At 41.9% G+C, this 22,829-nt stretch overlaps 1 protein-coding gene across 1 annotated transcript in view; it reads right to left on the reverse strand.

Annotated features, from left to right (window-relative positions):
• LOC124594340 (ATP-dependent zinc metalloprotease YME1L-like) overlaps positions 1–22,829 on the reverse strand; it is a 110,341-nt gene that overhangs the window by 23,214 nt on the left and 64,298 nt on the right. The window contains exons 8-10 of the mRNA XM_047132708.1: positions 22,314–22,446; positions 15,258–15,360; positions 10,427–10,652 (exon numbers count right to left, since the gene is read on the reverse strand). Of these exons, the coding sequence (XP_046988664.1) occupies positions 10,427–10,652; positions 15,258–15,360; positions 22,314–22,446 (462 nt within the window). The remainder of the gene's footprint in view (positions 1–10,426; positions 10,653–15,257; positions 15,361–22,313; positions 22,447–22,829) is intronic.

The raw sequence follows: 22,829 nt of genomic DNA on the forward strand, positions 1-22,829 counted from the left end.
TCTTCTCTATCTCCTCCGTCAACCCGATCTGGTACAGATCCCACACTGATGAGCAATACTCAAGTATAGGTCGAACGAGTGTTTTGTAAGCCACCTCCTTTGTTGATGGACTACATTTTCTAAGGACTCTCCCAATGAATCTGAACCTGGTACCCGCCTTACCAACAATTAATTTTATATGATCATTCCACTTCAAATCGTTCCGCAAGCATACTCCCAGATATTTTACAGAAGTAACTGTTACCAGTGTTTGTTCCGCTATCATATAATCATACAATAAAGGATCCTTCTTTCTATGTATTCGCAATACATTACATTTGTCTATGTTAAGGGTCAGTTGCCACTCCCTGCACCAAGTGCCTATTCGCTGCAGATCTTCCTGCATTTCGCTACAATTTTCTAATGCTGCAACTTCTCTGTATACTACAGCATCATCCGCGAAAAGCCGCATGGAACTTCCGACACTATCTACTAGGTCATCTCCACCAAACAATGTCATGTAGTAGTGACACTCAAGTCCAAATCTGAAATCATGGTCGTAAATGAAGTACAACATGTAGCAATAAAGCACACTTTAACACCACCATACAGTGTGCTGCCACTCATACACACACCGAATAATACAGAATATGCAAACATCACAATCATAAGAAATTCCGAGAACCTTTCACAAATGATAAATATTAAATAAAAAATAACTCCTGTTAGTCATATTTGAACTGGTGACCCACAACCCATCAACCAGTGATGCTAATTGCTACACCACACTGCACACGCCACAGCTTGTGGCCATATTAGTTTCCTCCTATAACGATGGTGTTCCAGCAGTTTCTTCCATGCACCTATTAGATTCTTCTTAAGCCAATATAATAAATGGACACAGGTACAATGCAAAAACAAACCTGCATATTGCTGCACTTGTTGTGAAAATAATATAAACTCTGTAGATTGAACAAGCACATGCTTATCTCACGAACAAATACATACTTTGTCTCACACGAGATGTTGTAAATAATTGTCTGACTGAGCCCCAGTTCTATATTACAACTCTAAATAATTGAAATTCAAAGACATGTCCTGCCCACTGACAGCCCACAGTCAATAACAATACAAAAGGCCCTCTTTATTTTCTGGTCTACAATGGTCAATGCAATTAAATCTGGGAATGAAAAGCCTATGATAAGAGAATGGAAATAAGCTATCTGGAACACACTTGAAAATTGTAGTTTTCATGTTAGCTATCAACGTTCATCACTTCATATATTTCAGTTTGTCCTTTACGTCCTGGCACCACTTGATGAATTCACTGGTTGTTGTGACGTCCTTCATTTTTGAAAATGAGTTTTTATTTCTCATCCAGTCCAGTAAGTATCTTCTGACCTGGGGTTCTGGGGTGACTTTTCCGAACTCTCCCCATTTGATAAACCTTTCTGTCTTTTTTCTTCACCCCTCTTCCTTCCCCTGCAATACTTCTGCAAGAAGACGAAACCACTGGCTCTGAAAGCTTGCACATGTTTTAACCCTTACATGTGTTTTCTACTGCCACTGCTTGGTGATTACACTTTTTTATCCCTCCAATTACACTTTGTTTATTTTATAGCAATTCAATTTACTGCTCATCCTAATGTATGTATTTGATAGCCATTACAAATCAGAAGTCATCCTCTAAAGGTCAGCATTTCATTAAACATGCCTGGGGGGGATAACAAATATTATTATGCAACCCTTTAAAAAAAAAAAAAAAAAAAGCATGTGCCCTGTTCCTAGTAGGCATAAGGTCCACCATGGGCTCTGATGACTTGTTCCATGCACGATGGCAATGACGCGTACCATGCACAAATGGTGTCCTATGGATAGCCATCCATGCTGCATTCACCTGGTTCCAAAGTTCATACGTGGTAGTTGGCATTGGGTCACAGTGCTGCAACTGTCGTTTCACCAAATGCCACAAATTTTCAACTGGCAATACGTCTAGTGATCTGGCGAGCCAGAGCAAAAGGCCAACACCCTGTGACACAAAGAAGGCATGTGTTCACGCAGCAACATGTGGCCATGCATTGCTTCGCTGAGAATTGGCATCTGGGGTATGGCTACAGGTTGCAGGATGTTATTCACACTAGTCACAGTGCCCTGGATATGCATCAACTGTGATTTGTGGCTGTATCCAGTAGCACCCCACACCATAAGGCCACGAGTTGGCACTGTATGTCTTGTGTGAATGCGGACCTGTGATGCCCCTCCCCGTTTGTGGCAAACCAAAAAGCGGCCATCACTTAAAAACAAACAGAACCTGAATTCATCCAAAAACATTATCTGATGTCACTCCTGTTCCCAATGATGTTGTTCCACACACCACTGCTGTCTAGCATGTTTCTGCACATCTGTCAAAGGTAGGCGGAGAAGTGGGTGATGAGCACGTAACCCATGCCATAATAAACAGCGACCAACTGTCACTCCTGACAGTGTACAATGTGTTACACTGTTCCACTGTAGCACCAGAGCCGAGGACGACATTGATCTGTCCTGCATTGCCGTTTGTATGAAGTGTTGATCTTTTCAGGGAATGGTCTGGGCGGTGCAACCTGACCCATCTCGTTGTGTTCTACGGCCTTCCATGAGCCATTCTGCATACATTTGTTGCACTGCCGAAACACTTTGTCCCACACGAGCAGCAATTTCCTCAATGGATGCATCACATTCTCTCATGCCAATAACTTGCCCCTTCCAGACTCACTGATTTGATGGTACAGTTTGCGAGGCATCCTGCAAGTCCGCTCAAGTCACACGGATCCATTACCTCCAGTTAATTGTGACAACAAGAGCCATAGGCACATTTTACCAGTTTGTGGTGTTGCACCACAATATTGATATTGACCTTGAAACCGCGGGCCAACGTGGTTCAAATACTAATCATTTCTTCAGAACATACTAATGTACATGTCCCATGAACATGAACGTCCTCTCTTTAGTCGTTCAAAATGTTCTGCTTTTTCTGAACATGAGTGTATTTTCTTGTAACAGTATTTACAGAGTGTACTACCAGCATTCTGAAAAGACAATGAAGAGCTTCCAGCTACGATTTGCTTAAGAACTGAGAAATTATCAGCAACTAAGTAGCACTTGTTATTAGCTCTGTGCCAGCCGGAGTAGCCGAGCAGTTCTAGGCGCTACAGTCTGGAACTGCGCGACTGCTACGGTCGTAGGTTTGAATCCTGCCTCTGGCATGGATGTGGGTGATGTCCTTAGGTCAGTTACGTTTAAGTAGTTCTAAGTTCTAGGGGACTGATGACCTCAGAAGTTAAGTCCCATAGTGCTCAGAGCCATTTGAACCATTTTATTAGCTCTGTATCACTATTAGAAATGTCAATGCTCAATACTTAGCCTCATGGAAACTCTACCACTTCTAATGCAACACTGCATTTCCTCTAGTTTCTTTTTTAGGTATGTTGAGAAGCATATAAACATAATTTTAGTAAATTATCAGGGAAAACAGTCAGCCTGATTAGGCAGACTAAAATTCAACTTACTCAAATTAGTACAAAGATGACTACCACATAATTCTGCATTCCTCTTTCCAAATTAGTCCTGCAATTCTCATTAATGTGGTAACTTACATCTTAGAATTTTATTATTAAGGATCATTGTCTTTGAAAGACTAATATGGATCGAAAACTTATTAAGCATCAAAAATCTAGCTGTACAAGTTACATATTTCAACTATGAGGGTGGGTTCAGTAAGTCTGATAAATTTCCACAAAAGAACGGAATATCTTTGTTGTGCCTTCGTGGTTGGTACACTTGATTATTCTGAAGACTTTATAAAGAATTTCAACAACATACAGCATACAGTTCATTGTTGATACGTGTCTGAATTGGTCAGCATATCAACTGTGGCTGAAAATGGAGAACACTAAGTTTACGCTGTTATTAAACATTTTCATTTGAAGGGTTGGACTGGCACACAAATAAATACATAACTAAGTTCATCTGGACTCTGCACCATCCTTGAGACCATTTACTATTGTATTAATGAATTTCAATGTGGCTGAACAAGCAGCGGAAACAAAGAACACACCGACCATCCAAATCAGATCACCACAAAGGAAACGATTGATAAAATCCACAATATGATGATGCAAGAGCACCAAATAAAAGTTCTTGAGATTGCTGAGACTATATGCATCTCATAATATCCTGCATAGAGAATTGGCTACGAAGAAGCTGTGTGTGAGGTGGGTGCCATGGTTACTCGTAGTTATCCAAATGTGCATCCAGCACACCATTTCAACATAATGTCTGGTGACCTTTAATAACAGTCAAAGATTTTTTGTGCCCATTTGTGACTGTTGACGATACCTGGCTCCAATTATTACTCATCACAGTCAAAATGGCAGTCAAACCAATGAACAAAGGCTTGTGAAAGAGCACCAAAGAAAGCAAAGATCATGTTGTCAGTGTGGAAAGTGATGGCCACAGGCTTTTCTGATTCCTAAGGAATAACCCTCATTGACTGGAAAAAGGCAGAACCTAATTTGACCCTATTATGCTTCATTATTGGATTGTTTGAAACTTTTGTTGGCTGAAAAATACGATGGTTTGTGTGCAAAAAAGTGCTCTTTCACCAGGATAATGCACCATCTCTTTCATCACTTATTATGAAGGTGCATGAATTGGGCACTTAATTGGTTCTTCATCCACCCTATTCACCAGACTTAGCCCTAAGTTGACTTCTTCCTGTTCCCTAACTTGAAACTTTGACTTGCTGGGAAGACATTTTCATCAAATGAGAAATTAGCGAAACAATGGCAAGAGACTGCTATTTGTTGTTACTTACACTGCTGCTTTCTTTGCTAATGACGAACAAGAACCAAATAATAGACTGCGTATGATAGATGTTCTGAACGAGAGTTTAACTAAAATTTTTCTCCGTTTGAAAATCTCTGCAGATGCCTCTTTTGTACATTACATTCTGCACAGAAATTAGAGTCATCTTAGATATAAAAATATAGTCAGTTGCAGTGCTTCATTTCCGATTGTATCATTATTAGGCATAAGAATAATACGAATATAAACATGACATGATATGTATATTCTTCCGCATTTGCTACTGTCTCACACTAGTTTCGTAGGTTATTGGGTAGACAGGATTTAAATGAGATAGTGTCAAACGAGAGTTTGATGAACCATGGACCTTGCCGTTGGTGGGGAGGCTTGCGTGCCTCAGCGATACAGATGGCCGTACCGTAGGTGCAACCACAACGGAGGCGTATCTGTTGAGAGGCCAGACAAACGTGTGGTTCCTGAAGAGGGGCAGCAGCCTTTTCAGTAGTTGCAGGGGCAACAGTCTGGATGATTGACTGATCTGGCCTTGTAACATTAACCAAAACTGCCTTGCTGTGCTGGTACTGCGAACGGCTGAAAGCAAGGAAAAACTACGGCCGTAATTTTTCCCGAGGACATGCAGCTTTATTGTATGATTAAATGATGATGGCGTCCTCTTGGGTAAAATATTTCGGAGGTAAAATAGTCCCCCATTCGGATCTCCGGGTAGGGACTACTCAAGAGGACGTCATTATCAGGAGAAAGAAAACTGGCGTTCTACGGATCGGAGTGTGGAATGTCAGATCCCTTAATCGGGCAGGTAGATTAGAAAATTTAAAAAGAGAAATGGATAGGTTAAAGTTAGATATAGTGGGAATTAGTGAAGTTCGGTGGCAGGAGGAACAAGACTTTTGGTCAGGTGATTACAGGGTTATAAATACAAAATCAAATAAGGGTAATGCAGGAGTCGGTTTAATAATGAATAAAAAATAGGAGTGCGGGTTAGCTACTACAAACAACATAGTGAACACATTATTGTGGCCAAGATAGACAACACAAAGCCCATGCCTACTACAGTAGTACAAGTTTATATGCCAACTAGCTCTGCAGATGATGAAGAAATTGATGAAATGTATGACGAGATAAAAGAAATTATTCAGGTAGTGAAGGGAGACGAAAATTTAATAGTCATGGGTGACTGGAATTCGTCAGTAGGAAAAGGGAGAGAAGGAAACATAGTAGGTGAATATGGATTGGGGGGAAGAAATGAAAGAGGAAGCCGCCTTGTTGAATATTGCACAGAGCATAACTTAATCATAGCGAACAAATGGTTCAAGAATCATAAAAGAAGGTTGTATACCTGGAAGAATCCTGGAGATACTAAAAGGTATCAGATAGATTATATAATGGTAAGACAGAGATTTAGGAATCAGGTTTCAAATTGTAAGACATTTCCAGGGGCAGATGTGGATTCTGACCACAATCTATTGGTTATGAACTGCAGATTGAAACTGAAGAAACTGCAAAAAGGTGGGAATTTAAGGAGATGGGACCTGGATAAACTGAAAGAACCAGGGGTTGTAGAGAGTTTCAGGGAGAGCATAAGGGAACAATTGACAGGAATGGGGGAAAGAAATACAGTAGAAGAAGAATGGATAGCTCTGAGGGATGAAGTAGTGAAGGCAGCAGACGATCAAGTAGGTAAAAAGACGTGGGCTAATAGAAATCCTTGGGTAACAGAAGAAATATTGAATTTAACTGATGAAAGGAGAAAATATAAAAATGCAGTAAATGAAGCAGGCAAAAAGGAATACAAACGTCTCAAAAATGAGATCGACAGGAAGTGCAAAATGGCTAAGCAGGGATGGCTAGAGGACAAATGTAAGGATGTAGAGGCCTGTCTCACTAGGGGTAAGATAGATACTGCCTACAGGAAAATTAAAGAGACCTTTGGAGAGAAGAGAACCACTTGTATGAATATCAAGAGCTCAGATGGCAACCCAATTCTAAGCAAAGAAGGGAAGGCAGAAAGGTGGAACGAGTATATAGAGGGTTTATACCAGGCGATGTACTTGAGGACAATATTATGGAAATGCAATAGGATGTAGATGAAGACGAAATGGGAGATAAGGTACTGCGTGAAGAGTTTGACAGAGCACTGAAAGACCTGAGTCGAAACAAGGCCCCAAGAGTAGACAACATTCCATTAGAACTACTGATGGCCTTGGGAGAGCCAGTCATGACAAAACTCTACCATCTGGTGAGCAAGATGTATGAGACAGGCGAAATACCCTTAGACTTCAAGAAGAACATAATAATTCCAATCCCAAAGAAAGCAGGTGTTGACAGATGTGAAAATTACTGAACTATCAGTTTAATAAGTCACAGCTGCAAAATACTAACGAGAATTCTTTACAGACGAATGGAAAAACTGGTAGAAGCGGACCTCAGGGAAGATCAGTTTGGATTCCGTAGAAATGTTGGAACACGTGAGGCAATACTAACCTTACGACTTATCTTAGAAGAAAGATTAAGAAAAGGCAAACCTACGTTTCTAGCATTTGTAGACTTAGAGAAAGCTTTTGAAAATGTTAACTGGAATACTCTCTTTCAAATTCTGAAGGTGGCAGGGGTAAAATACAGGGAGCGAAAGGCTATTTACAATTTGTACAGAAACCAGATGGCAGTTATAAGAGTCGAGGGGCATGAAAGGGAAGCAGTGGTTGGGAAAGGAGTGAGACAGGGTTGTAGCCTCTCCCCGATGTTATTCAATCTGTATATTGAGCAAGCAGTAAAGGAAACAAAAGAAAAATTCGAAGTAGGTATTAAAATTCATGGAGAAGAAGTAAAAACTTTGAGGTTTCGCCGATGACATTGTAATTCTGTCAGAGACAGCAAAGGACTTGGAAGAGCAGTTGAACGGAATGGACAGTGTCTTGAAAGGAGGATATAAGATGAACATCAACAAAAGCAAAACGAGGATAATGGAATGTAGTCAAATTAAATCGGATGATGCTGAGGAAATTAGATTAGGAAATGAGACACTTAAAGTAGTAAAGGAGTTTTGCTATTTAGGGAGTAAAATAACTGATGATGGTCGAAGTAGAGAGGATATAAAATGTAGACTGGCAGTGGCAAGGAAATCGTTTCTGAAGAAGAGAAATTTGTTAACATTGAGTATTGATTTAAATGTTAGGAAGTCATTTCTGAAAGTATTTGTATGGAGTGTAGCCATGCATGGAAGTGAAACATGGACGATAACTAGTTTGGACAAGAAGAGAATAGAAGCTTTCGAAATGTCATGCTACAGAAGAATGCTGAAGATAAGGTGGGTAGATCATGTAACCAATGAGGAGGTATTGAATAGAATTGGGGAGAAGAGAAGTTTGTGGCACAACTTGACTAGAAGAAGGGATCGGTTGGTAGGACATGTTTTGAGGCATCAAGGGATCACAAATTTAGCATTGGAGGGCAGCGTGGAGGGTAAAAATCGTAGAGGGAGACCAAGAGATGAATACACTATGCAGATTCAGAAGGATGTAGGTTGCAGTAGGTACTAGGAGATGAAGAAGCTTGCACAGGATAGAGTAGCATGGAGAGCTGCATCAAACCAGTCCCAGGACTGAAAACCACAACAACAACAGCATCAAACACGAAAGAATACATCGCAAAATGTTTATATTCATATTATTCTTATGTTGAAGAGAATACTGCATATGTTTCGCAATTCATAGAAGTTCCTATTAGCAACCATCTCTTCTCACAGGTAGGAAAAAATTCAGAACCTAGAGTTGGCCATATTGACAAACATCCCAAACAATCTTGCCAGTCGGATTTTCGTAGTATATTGAAATTCTGCTACATTCGAAGATGAACAATACGTAATTTGTATTTACTTCATTGGATAATGTATGAAAATGCAGTGTTTGAAACTCGGGGCGGAGAAAAAAGCTTGTCTTCCACCTTTTCTTAAAAAAATTTATTTACTGACGCAGAAATTTTGGCGCCAGTATTTATCTTTGTGCCTACAAAGTATGCCTGTGTAGCGCAACATATATTCGACAGCAGAAGTTAGTTGTGGCAGCACCTACCGACATTTTTCAGAACTTCCGCTTGCTTTGCACTCGATTCTAAGCTGCAGGCGGTTTTTTGGATTATAAAAACCGGAAAAAAGTGTGGCTTAGATTCGAGTAAATATGGTAGTCTTGCCAGTAGGATTTTCGTAGTACATTGAAATGCTGCTACATTCAAAGATGAACAACACGGAATTTGTACTTACTTAGTTGAATAATGTATGAAAATGCAGAGGTCGAAACTCGGGGCAGAGAAAAAAGCTCATATTACAACATTTTTTATTTTTTTATTTTTTATTTTTTTATTTATACTGACGCAGAGGTTTTGGCGCCAGTATTTATCTTTGTGCCTGCAAATCATGCCTGTGTAGCGCTACATATATACGACGGCAGAAGTTAGTTGTGGCGACACATACCAACATTTTTCAGAACTTCCGCTTACTTTGCACTCGATTCTAAGCCGCAGGCGGTTTTTTGGATTACAAAAACTGGAAAAAAAGTGCGGCTTAGATTCAAGTAAATACGGTATGTTTATTGAGAGCACTTCTCTCTTTGTCTTTTATTCCTATTCTTTACTATTGTACAAGTTGTAAATTACCCCTCTTTACCTGTAGCTTATGACAATTTTCCTGAGTGTCTGAAGCATCTGCCTCCATTTTACCGTCTCTAACATTTGCTGTGTTGACAAATCCTATGTAAGTGTGCAGATTTTTTGTAATTCTTCCCTAAATTATAAAGCACACTGTCATAACGGCATATCTTCCCTAAAGTCAAATTAATTGTCATACAACACATATCAAATTTCTTTTCCATTTTTCGGTTTATTATTCTTGCAGCTAACTGTACGGCAATTATTACATTTATCTGCATTTGTTGGCTTCAGGAGTGGCGGGTGATAAGTCCTCTGAAAGTTCAATTGTATGTCCCCAATCTCAGATTCCACATATCAATTTGAATAATCATTTGGTTGCCAATTACTCAAATTATTTAAGAAATTTCACTAGAACGTTTCAAACCTTCCAAAGCTCTGAAAAAGTCACATTCAAATATTGGATCCTGGAAGTCTTCCCAACAGACATTCATTTCTTCTTATATCATGTCGGCAGACAATTCTTTCCAATTGCAGTGGTCTCCAATGTACTCTTTCCACCTATCCATCCTCTTCTCTGAATTTAGTAGTGAATTTCTTTTGCACTCCTAATGTTGACATCCTTGCATCTTCAGTACATCATCACTGGCTTATTAAATAATCTGCTAAAATCCTATTTCAGCAATAGGAAGCAGGAAGTAATTTTGGAAAAGTGGACTGCAAACTGGATGCCCCAGTTGAATAAGGCTAGGAATTACTCATCCTGTGATCTGTCCAATTTCTTTTATGTTGTATTTATTTTTTCTGATTTATGCTAACAGGCCGCCCACACCCACAAACAATTAGTATAAACTTACAAAGTTTCCGTTTACTTGTGCACAAAAAAGGAGAGGGAGTGATGTGGCAGGGAGTAATTATGGAAGAAAATATTGCATTTGCTTACCCATAAGGACTTTGTCTCTTGCATTTTCAAGGTGCTTCATGGAAACAGAATCAGCACCATCAATAGCTGCTCTCAGTGCAGCTTGGTTCACCATATTTTCAAGATCTGCTCCTGTGAAACCAGTAGTACCTCGAGCTAACATTTCAACATCAACATCCTTGCTGAGTATACGGCCCAAGTATAGGTCAAGGATTTCCTTACGTCCTACATAATCTGGCACGGGCACCTGAAAACCAAAGAATGTTCCATTTCAAAACATAAGCATTGGAAAAGTCAATCAAAACGCTAGTAAAAATATGTGTTTAATATGTTCCAATCAGCTGTTTTTATTTTTGTTGCTTGGATGCATAATATATTATAGATTTCAGAATTATATAACTCTACCTTCAGACAACCATATGACTGTCCAATCACTCAGTTACTTAATACAGTGAGCATTCAAATGGCGTACACATAAACAATGTATTTTGAAAGCCTACTTTACATGTTCATAGGTAAAAAAGACATTACCAACAGATACTGACATTCATAAACCTGTCTGACAAACTAATGGTGTTATGAAACATGCAAGTCAAGCTTCTAAAAAAACTATACTAAAGTTAAGGTATGTATGTCTAGCTAATGTCTTCTTTAATGATGTTAATAAATCTTTCACAACAGGATTCATAATTGAATTAGTACATGCTTCTAATTACAGTGGGGTCTTACACAATATATCTTCTCTGTAAACGGTGTTCAGTTTCTTCACTGTGTTCCACAGTAGATTGTTTGGACAGTCCTAATGTATCTGTATTGTCTTTCTATAATTCAATCTAATGCACATAATGATTTGAATGAGTTTTGCCGTGTGCTAGTTTGATATTACACAACAGCAAGAATATTAAGGGGCACTAACTGTTGACTAACACAAACTTTTGATATGGTTGTTCTACAGCAGTTTGCATGTTAGTGGTTCTTGAACAGTCCAGAGAAGGAGGAACGGGTGAGTTTATGCAAGACAGTTGTAAGTATCTCTATTGTAGTGACATGACTTAACATACTTGTTAACACTATCAATTTGACACACTGATGAGCCAAAACATTATGACCACCTTTTTAATGGTGAAGTTCTTCACTTTTTGGAGAACAATACAGCAGTGATTCTGTGTGGCATGGATCTAACAATTTATTGGTATTTTCCTGAAGATATGTGCCAACAGATGTTTATGCTAATTACAAAATTTCCACAAATCACAGGTTGGTGATTTGTGAGCACAGAGGTGGCACCTGATGGCATCCCAGACATTTGCCATTGGATTCAGATCAGGTGAATTTCATGGCCAAAACATTAATTTATGTTCACCATCAAGTTCCTCCAACCATTGTAGCACAAGTTTGGTACTGTGACACAGTTATCCTGCTGGCAGATGCCATCACCATTGGTGAAGAGGTGCAAGTGGTCCACAATAATGTTCAAGTAGTCCACAGGTGTCATGTTGCCTTCAATTACTACCACAGGTCCTATGGAAACCTGACATTGACTTCACTAACATGAGTCCATTGTGTGGTGGATATTTTGAGCAGCCACTCGCCTGGATGACAGTGTATCTGAACATGACAATCGACCTACTGTGATAAGAAAGGTAATTCATCCAATCAGGTGAACATGGGAACATGCAGGACTTGCCTGTTACAGAGTCCCATGTTCAACACCGTGCACTGAAAAGTGTGCTCTGAAACACTTGTGTCTGCACCAGCAGACTGATTGATTGGAAAGTTGTAGGGACATCTAAAGATGAGTTATGCAACTCTGCACTCAACAACATATTATATACATAAACAACAAACAGTTGATCGAAACATTTCAAACACACATTAATAATACGAGGGTAAGTCAATTATTATTCGCAAAGTGGTTATAAAATTTTATTGTAATCAAATAGGAAACTTACAAGAACCTTTTCGACATAGTCTTCTTGCGTTTCAACGCAATTGGTCCATCGCTGTACAAGCTTCCTGATGCCCTCATAAAAGAAGATTCTTGGTTGAGCTGCAAGCCAGGAATGCACCGCTTCTTTCACTGCTTCGTCCGAGGCAATTTCATGGCCCCTCAATTCCTGTTTGAGTGGACCAAACCAGTGATAGTCAGAAGGGGCAAGATCGGGACTATATGGAGGATGATCCAGTACTTCAAATTTGAGTTCCTGGAGCTTTTCAGCAGTGTGGGCAGCAGTATGCGGGCGGACATAGTTGTGCAACAACACAACACCTTTTGACAGCAATCCTCGGCATTTGCTTCGAATTGCAGGCTTCAGCCTGGCAGTAAGCATCTCACTGTATCATACACTGTTTAGTGTTGTGCCCCTTTCCCCATAATGTTTCAGTTCTGGACCTTGAGCATCCTAAAAAACTGAAAGCATCAGTTTTCCTGCGGATGGTTGGGTCTTGAACTTTTTCTTACACGGCGAATTTGGATGTTTCCACTCTATACTCTGCCATTTACTCTCGGGCTCATACAGATGGCTCCATGTTTCGTCACCAGTAATGCTCCCATCTAAGAAGTTGTCCCCTTCATTACCATGGCAATCCATATGTTTTTTGCAGATGTCCAAGCGCGTTTGTTTATGCAACTGTGTGAGTTGTTTTGGGACCCATCTTACACAAACTTTATGAGACCCAAGTCTGTTGTGGATGATTTCATAGGCAGAACCATGACTAATTTGCAGACGATGTGCCATTTTGTCAATAATTAATCGTCTGTCTAAGAGAATCATTTCGTGTGAATGCTCCATGGGTTCTTCATTTGTGGCGGTAAATGGTCATCTGGCTCCTTCATCGTGTGTAACACTTATGCAACCATTTCGGAATTTTTCAATCCATTCGTAGACACTCTGTTGTGGCAAAACACTGTTCCTGTACTGTACCGAAAGTCTTCGATGTATTTCGGCCCCTGATAAGCCTTCCAACCAGAAAAAATGGATCACTGAACATTGCTCTTCTTTGGCGCAAATAGACAGTGGGGCATCCATGATTAACGCCACAGCAGCAATAATGAAACTAACCTAACAGCTTGAAAATTGCAAAGATATAACAACAAATAAACAAAGCATGTGTCATCAACATAAAACAACAATACTACCAAAATAAACAAAAACTGAAAGCCCATGCATGCCATTTAGCAAAAAGGATAAAAATTATCAGTAATTTAAACCACTTGTTTCCACAAAGATTTGCTGTCTTATGAACTCCTATATGCAAGCATGAATGTAGAGATTTCAGGAATAAGCCAGTGGGGTGTGACAAATATTCAGTTTATGAGCAATAGTATTCAACCACTTTAACCTTACTTCACATAATTCAACGATATTCAGATCACATGGACAAAACACTAAAAACAACAACACATCTGCATCACTCATAAAATAAAAAATACATTGGACTATGGGTCCTTGTCTTACATTAAAATCATCCATTTAGATCCAGCAATCTGATGATGAGAGGTCTCTCTTTTGAAACACATAACTGAATTATGTAACATTCCATTAAACAATGGTTGAATTCTACCAATTATTTACACTACAGGTTATTACTGTAAAGCATATTAACATCAAATCACGACTAATTCTAATCTACCCACACTGATTTTTTGATCCCACTGCTCTTTTACTCAAGGCCATTTAGGTGGGTCATGTGTTACAGCAATATTTGGCAGCATTAGTGTTGCTGTTGATGTTGCAATGTCGCTGCAGTAGATGGCAATACAGCTAGGCAATATTGTTGATGTTGCAAGTTGTTGCAGATAGCTGCCAAAGTACAGCCAAAGGGCTGCCAGTGTAGCCCACCATGGGTGGAGAACATTTTGTATTGCAGGCCAATAACTATCTCTGTCCTTTGTAAATGCTTCCCTTTCACTCTCACCTTCGTTTCTACTTCTCTTACCAACAGTGACGCATTCATGTGTCTGAAAGAAAACAATATCGATTTGCGTTTGTCTGAAAGTTTGCGTGCATACGTATAGCCATATCTGTTGCAGTTGTTTGTTGTGTACAACAATGGAGAAACCTGGAACTGAATCTTGCTGGGTATCATATTTAATGCTTCGTCACTGCAAATTTACTTTTATTCCTGTGGCATCATTTATTAATATGATCCATTTTTGGTTATTCATGGTCATCCATGTGTGGGGAATGGTTTTACAACCATAAAATAATGTGGCAGTTTCCCTAGCTTTGCCAACATCACAGAAAAGGCCAAAATTTCTTCCAGAACTTAGTTTATTCAGTAAAGAAATCTTTGGGAGGGTGGGGGGAGGGGGATGAAAGCACAAATGGGGGAGATTGGTCTAATTATGGGTTATTTGCCTATAAACAGGTATTACTACTGCATATTTTAGGAAATGTACCTTGACCCATTGACTAGTTATGAAGTTTTCAGTGACCTAATATTTTTGTTGCCCCTTAAACAACTACATTCACAAAACTACAAATGTCTGTATAATTAAGTGTGATGGAAATGTCCCCTCTTTGTTCTTGTGTTTTCAGATACTGTTAGGAAGAATTCACTGAATCTAATGACCACTGATTTGAATCAAATCTCATATGTCTCATAGCTAATCACAGGGAGTTTTATCATTTACCTTTTCAAGTTTAGTTTCATGACTGATAACACACCACACTGTCTTTGCTGCTGTTAAAATGACATATAGGCAATCAGCTACAAGAAATTTAAGTAATTTTTTGGGGGCAACTGACTATCAGGCACTTACTCCTGACACTAATAATGAAACAGAGAACTATTTTCTACACATTAACATGACCAGAACACAAAATGTAAATTTCTGGAGTATCCTTACAGTTACTTCAACATCAAATCTTCCTGGACGGAGAAGAGCTTTATCTAAATCATCCCTCCTGTTTGTAGCTCCAAGGACTATCACTCCTTCATTCTGATGAAAGCTGCAACAGAGAAAATATGTAGATGTGACAAATTCAAATGCAAAACAAGTAAGGGGGAAACAATAAATCACCCCAAACAGGATAAATTGAAATTATAGCAGAAACTGTCTACTTATTTTGCCCTCTTTCATCCTGTAATTACATATATGGATTGTAAACGGCTTTTTTATCTCCATTTGTCTGAATTTTCTAATACTATCACTGAAGTAAAATATACATCTATAACTTTGGAATGAGCTATTTCTGATGATTTCCAATATTCTACCTTAGATGCACGGGAAATAGTATCAACTGAGAATGGTGACACCATTCTTACATGCTATCGTAAACCTATGGCGTATTCCATTGTTTTGGACAGCACAGTTTGCAGTTGCCAAAATAATGCTGACAGTGCTTGTCGTCTCTACGGCCACAAAAATCAACAAACTGATCTAACCATCAATACAATATCTGTCACAACAAAATGAAGCAACCAGCAATTGCACATTATTGAAATTATTTTAGATAAATATTACTGATTAACAGATATTACGTTGATGACCAAAATGACAATGTTGGTGCTCATATGCGTAAGAGGTTTAAAATAGTCTTATCATGGGAAGTTGACACAACTGAGTTCCATGCAATTTTCTGTACTCAATTGAGCTTCACACAATTTTCTATACACACAAAGTGAAACTATGTCAGATTTCTTACTGCAGCTTGTTGCTAAAGCCCTTGGATACCAATACGTGAGAAATGCTTTTGTACATATATATACTCAAATAGACAGGTCAGAATGTTTTCAGTTGAAAGAAGCTGTATTTTCGACCTACGCTAACACACAGGTATGTAAGTGTGGTGTCACCGCCAGACACCACACTTGCTAGGTGGTAGCTTTAAATCGGCCGTGGTCCATTAGTACAAGTCGGACCCGCGTGTCGCCATTGTGTGATCGCAGACCGAGCGCCACCACAAGGCAGGTCCAGTTATACGGACTAGCACTCGCCCCAGTTGTACGGATGACTTTGCTAGCGACTACACGGACAAAGCATAGCTCATTAGCAGAGCAGATAGTTAGAATAGCCTTCAGCTAAGTCAATGGCTACGACTTAGCAAGGCGCCATTAGTAACATTGCACGTATCTAAAGAGTCTCACTTGTATCGCAAGGATGGATTAGAGTTAAGTATTCCAGAAGCTACGTACTTTTCTTTATAGCATTCATAACGTATCCTGTTTCAGACCTCACGCACCCTGCTTTGGCTTAGCGCGTTCCTTTCAGCTTCCTCTCATTGTGTCTAGGCTGTCTTGTCTAGACACAACAATTTTTGGCGACGCGTCAACGGAAAGGGTCTTGTTCTTTCTAATTGCTTACATTTACTTGTGTCATGGCTTCGCCAGATGTACTGTCCGAATTTTATCGCTTGCAGAATCAGCAGACGCAGGCGTTATTGGATGCCCTTGGACAGCTCGTCCAGGGTCAACGTGCACTGCAAAACGATGCGGCAGCCGCCACTTCACCGCTACCGCAGCCACAACTCGCAGTTGCACCGCCTTTTAGGCCCTATGAACCAGCTAAGGAAACATGGACGGAGTGGTCACGCCAGTTTGGATTTCATCTCGCCGCCTACAGAATTCAAGGTAACAAGCGGCAGCCTCATTTATTGGCGTGTGTAGGGGTGCAAACGTACCGTGTGATAGTGAAATTATTTCCCCAACGCGACGTAGCAACTCTGTCCTACGACAAAATTTTGCCTGCTTTAGATGCCTATTTCAAGGAAACAGTTAATGTAGTTGCAAAAAGGTATACGTTCTTTCGTACAAAACGTACGGCCGGTCAGACTAATAGGGAGTGGGTTGCAACATTGCAAGGCCTTACTCGGGATTGTGCTTTTGAGTGTGAATGTGGACTCCCTTATTCAGATACAATGGTACGTGATGCAATAGCACAGAACGTTTCTGATGTTCGCATACGGGAACAGATTTTGAAACTCGTCAATCCCTCCCTTCAACAAGTGATAGACATATTGGATAGACAAGACACGCTTGACTTTGCTCAGGAATCATTGCAACTTTGCCTGCCGTGTGTAACATTAACCGGCCTCGCCCTCGCGCACGTCCACACAGCTGCCGCCACGCTCTAAACCAGGTGTGTCGCGCCAGCATACAAATGCAGTGAAATCATGCCCGCGGTGTGCTACTAGACATTCGCGTGAAAATTGCCCGTCACGCCAAGCTATTTGCTTTTTCTGTAATAAGAAAGGACATGTTCAAAGTGTTTGCTGGAAAAAGCTCAGATCAGACAATCACAACCATTCCAGGCCTTTTGCTTCGCGCCGGAATCGAACCAAGAATGCTCAGGCTCGTGAACCTTCGCCCATGGAGATTCATGTAGTTAATTCCACTTCGTCCAGTGCCACTGTCTCTAACAGTGACTGTGTTCGTCCCACAAATACTGTGCGTCGACGTCGCAGGAAATCGCGTCAAGTCACAAGTGCTTCTGTACCAGTGTCAGTTCAAATTGCACGAGACAGTCGCTCTTGTCGTCAGCAGGACAATAAACTTTTTGTAGATTTGGACTTTAATGGCAAGGTCATACCATTCCAGCTCGATACCGGAGCTGCAGTTTCATTGCTCAATCATTACACGTACAAACAACTGGGCAAACCTCCGTTGCGTACCGCAAATGTTCAGTTAAATAGTTATTCAGGTCAGAATATCCCTGTGTTAGGACAGTGCACTCTTCTTGCAACATACAAGGGACAAACAAAATTTGTATCATTTTACGTTCTTCGTTCTTCTACTGCAGTGAACTTGTTTGGTTTAGATTTATTTCAATTGTTTAACATGTCTATAGTAAATCAGGTCCTATCAGTGAATCAGCCTGTGCCTTCCGCCAGTGTTTCTCGGCTGTGTGAAGAATTTGCAGACATTTTTGCACCGGGCCTTGGTTGCGCTAAGAACTATGAAGCACATTTGGAACTGAAAGTAAACGCGCAACCGAAATTTTTCAGAGCACGCAATGTTACTCACGCATTGCGTGATGAGGTCGCAAGAACATTACACGATTTAGAATCACAAGGTGTAATTGAACGTGTGCAGGCTTCTCTCTGGGCCTCACCCTTAGTCATTTTGCCAAAACCTTCCGGAAAACTGAGACTTTGTGTGGACTTCAAGGCAACAGTGAATCCACAACTCGTGATTGCAACTTTTCCCTTACCCCGCCCGGAAGATCTTTTTGATAAACTGTGCCCGGGTAAATACTTTTCGAAGTTGGACCTAGCAGATGCGTACTTGCAAATCCCAGTGGACGCCGAATCCCAGCGCGTCTTGGTGGTTAACACGCATCTTGGTTTGTACCGATTCAAAAGACTGCCATTCGGGTGTGCATCCGTCCCTGCGCTGTTTCAGCAATATTTACAAACTGTTTGTGCGTCGGTCCCTACTGCTGCGAACTATCTGGACGATATTGTGGTTGGTTGGTTGGTTGGTCGGGGAAGGAGACCAGACAGCGAGGTCATCGGTCTCATCGGTTTAAGGAAGGACGGGGGAGGAAGTCGGCCGTGCCCTTTGAAAGGAACCATCCCGGCATTTGCCTGGAGCGATTTAGGGAAATCACGGAAAACCTAAATCAGGATGGACGGACGCGGGATTGAACCGTCGTCCTTCCGAATGCGAGTCCAGTGTCTAACCACTGCGCCACCTCGCTCGGTGGACGATATTGTGATCTCCGGAAAGACAGCCGACGAGCATTTAGCGCACCTACGAACATTATTTCAGGTATTGCGACAAAATGGTCTTCGCTTGCGGAAGGACAAATGCGTGTTTTTTGCTCGTGACTTACCATACCTGGGACATGTAATCAATGCCCAAGGCATACATCCGAGTCCAGAGCACCTCCGTGCCATACAAGACTTGCCTTCGCCGCAGAATGTGAAGCAGCTACAGAGTGTGTTGGGTAAAATTAACTATTATCATCGCTTTCTGCGCAATGCCTCTTCCATTTCAGCTCCCCTTCATAGCTTACACCGTAAGGGTGTTCCGTTCGTCTGGACGACGGAATGCGAACGCGCCTTTCGCCAGTTGAAATCGGCGTTGCTTTCTAATACTTGCCTTACGCCATTCGATCCCCAGAAACCCCTTTTGTTGATGGTAGATGCATCGGATTTCGGGATCGGTGCTGTGCTTGCGCACAAAGATGGGTCGCATGATCGCCCTATTGCCTTTGCGTCCAAATTGCTCTCGTCTGCGCAACGCAATTATTCACAGATAGAGAAAGAAGCTTTGGCTCTCGTGTTTGGTGTTACTAAGTTCCATGATTTCTTGTATGGTCATCACTTTACCATCATCACAGACCACAAACCTTTGACGTCGCTTTTTCATCCGAACAAGCCTGCACCTCCGCGTACAGCGCAGAAATTCATTCGCTGGTCTATTTTCCTCTCGCAGTACCGCTACGATATCTTGTATCGGTCCACCACTAAGCACGGAAACGCCGATGCGTTGTCCCGTTTGCCTGTTGCTGAGGATAGAGCATTCGATTCTTTCGAACTTGCTTGCATGTTCATTGATTCGGAAACCGATGAAGTGGTCGATTCATTTCCGACTGATTTTCGTCGTGTAGCTACAGCCACAGCTGCTGACCCGGTCCTTGCTACCGTTTTGCGTTTTGTTGCTACGCAATGGCCCTTGTCAAAGTCTCGGATCGAGGATCCGTTGGTTCGCCGATTTTTTGCTCACAAGGAGAGACTTTTTGTTCGACGTGGTGTTTTGTTGTTGCGTTCTGATAATGATCAGTCCAGAGTCGTGGTCCCACGTTCGTTACAGTCCTCTGTTTTATGGCTTCTTCACCAAGGACATTGGGGTATAGTGCGAACGAAACAACTTGCTCGTCAGCACTGTACTTGGTTCGGAATCGATGCTGCGATTACGAATATGTGTTCTTCTTGCATGGCGTGTGCCGAACAACAATCCGCACCGCAGCGGAAAGTCTTTGCATGGCCAAAAGCCACTTCCCCTTGGCAACGCTTGCACATCGATTTTGCTGGTCCATTCTAGAATGCTCGGTGGTTGGTTCTGGTAGATGCCTTCAGTAATTTTCCTTTTGTTGTCCGGATGTCTTCCACGACGTCCTCTGCCACCATCCAAGCGTTGTCTGCTATCTTTTGCATTGAAGGTCTTCCGCAGACTATTGTTTCCGACAATGGCCCACAATTCATGTCCGCAGAATTTCAGTCATTCTGCCAGGCCAATGGTATTCAACATCTGACATCCGCGCCGTTTTCGCCTCAGTCAAACGGTGCCGCTGAACGATTGGTCCAGACTTTCAAGTCACAGATGTTGGAGTTGAAAGAGTCGCATTCTCGGGAGGACGCGTTGTTGCTCTTTTTGTCATCGTATCGCTCTCAGCCCCGAGATGGTCGCTCGCCGGCTGAGTTGCTCCACGGTCGTGCTCATCGAACCTTGATGTCTTTGCTGCACCCGCCGCATCAGGTTCCTGTGCAGCGGCAGACTTCTGCTTTTGCTCCAGGCGACGTTGTATTCTATTGCAACTATCGAGGTTCACGGCGTTGGCTCGCAGGGCGCAAATTCCGCTGCCTCGGCCGCGCGATGTATTTGGTTTTGGGGGCCTCTGGTGAGGTGCGTCGGCATCTCAATCAGCTGCGCCTCTGTCGTCGCACGGGTTCTGCCGCTCCCCGTCTGCTTTCAGTGACGGTGCCGTCCGGTCAGCGCCCTGGGGACCCATCTACTGGCTCGCCTCATCCCCAAGTGTTACCGACGATGCTGCCGCCTCCGCCGCCTGTCCTCCAGCCGGCGCCGCCCGCAGTGGACGCTTTGCTGCAGCCGCCAAGCGCCTCCCTGGGTCACGCGCCGCCGATCGCTTCCCGTGACCAGCTGTCCTCCGCCATGGAACTCTTGCCCGCTCCGGACCACATGGCGTCTTCGCGCGTCAGGTACCCCGACGCAATGGAGGTCGACCCTTCGGCCCCTCCTGTCTCTTTACGGGCGCATACACCGCATGTTGATGTGCACCCTGGACTAGGTTTTCAGGCGTTTCCTAGATCCCCTCGGACCGAATGGCCGGGTGCGGGTGGCACAGCCTCGCCTGTTGTTAGGCTCCCCACCTCATCGCATACGTCAACATGGGGTCCTCCCCACAGTGGGCGGAAGCCTTATAACACGACCGTTCGCCGATTTGCGGGGGAGGAATGTGGTGTCACCGCCAGACACCACACTTGCTAGGTGGTAGCTTTAAATCGGCTGCGGTCCATTAGTACAAGTCGGACCAGCGTGTCGCCACTGTGTGATCGCAGACCGAGCGCCACCACAAGGCAAGTCCAGTTATACGGACTAGCACTCGCCCCAGTTGTACGGATGACTTTGCTAGCGACTACATGGACGAAGCATAGCTCATTAGCAGAGCTGATAGTTAGAATAGCCTTCAGCTAAGTCAATGGCTACGACCTAGCAAGGCGCCATTAGTAACATTGCATGTATCTAAAGAGTCTCACTTGTATCGCAAGGATGGATTAAAGTTAAGTATTCCAGAAGCTACGTACTTTTCTTTATAGCATTCATAACATATCCTGTTTCAGACCTCACGCACCCTGCTTTGCCTTGGCGCGTGCCTTTCGGCTTCCTCTCATTGTGTCTAGGCTGTCTTGTCTAGACACAACAGTAAGTTTAACAGCTAGCTAGATATATCTAATTTAAGTGCTTTTATGTATCATTCAGCATATCTTTGAGCTATGTAGCGATCTCTCTTCATGCACTACATATAGTCAGCTGATACTATTTAGCTGCACTTTGACTCACTTAACGTTTCAATACTTAGCAGATGTTACAGGTGAGCATTTCACTTCTTTGACTTACTGATACAAAAGCATTTAGCTTCAATATGGCACGACCAGCAGAAAGAAAGACATAGATACATACATACTAACAGACAGATAACAGATGACATATAACTTACCCATCCATTTCCGATAACAGCTGGTTGATTGTTTGATTCGCATATGGATGAAGAACAGAGTTTGTACGTTTTGCTCCAACAGAGTCTATTTCATCAATAAATATAACACATGGGGCACGGTCTTTTGCTGCCTCTGTGAAAGATAGATTAAGTATAAGACTTTTGTGTAAATTCTTATCAAAGAGAAAGAGCAGGCCCACTATCTTGAGATGACATGTCCAACTTGTAAAAAAGCACAATTTCTATTCTTCCTTGACTGAAGGTTATAATTTGTAAGATCACACCGATTATCTGGGAATGCTGAACAAATACAATATACCTAGGTTACCAAATTATGTATTTCACCCAATCTTTGAAACAGTTTCCCTCATTGTCTTTCTTCTATCACACTACAGTTTGCACACTATTTGCAGGTACCAGTGGATAGCCTTATCATTCCCTACATAACACTACTCCATATTGGGCACAAAATGCTGCAAATCTGACCATCTTGCAAACTCACAAAGGGTAAAGGTC

This window comes from Schistocerca americana, chromosome 2 (assembly GCF_021461395.2).
Source record: "Schistocerca americana isolate TAMUIC-IGC-003095 chromosome 2, iqSchAmer2.1, whole genome shotgun sequence".
Lineage (NCBI taxonomy): Eukaryota > Metazoa > Arthropoda > Insecta > Orthoptera > Acrididae > Schistocerca > Schistocerca americana.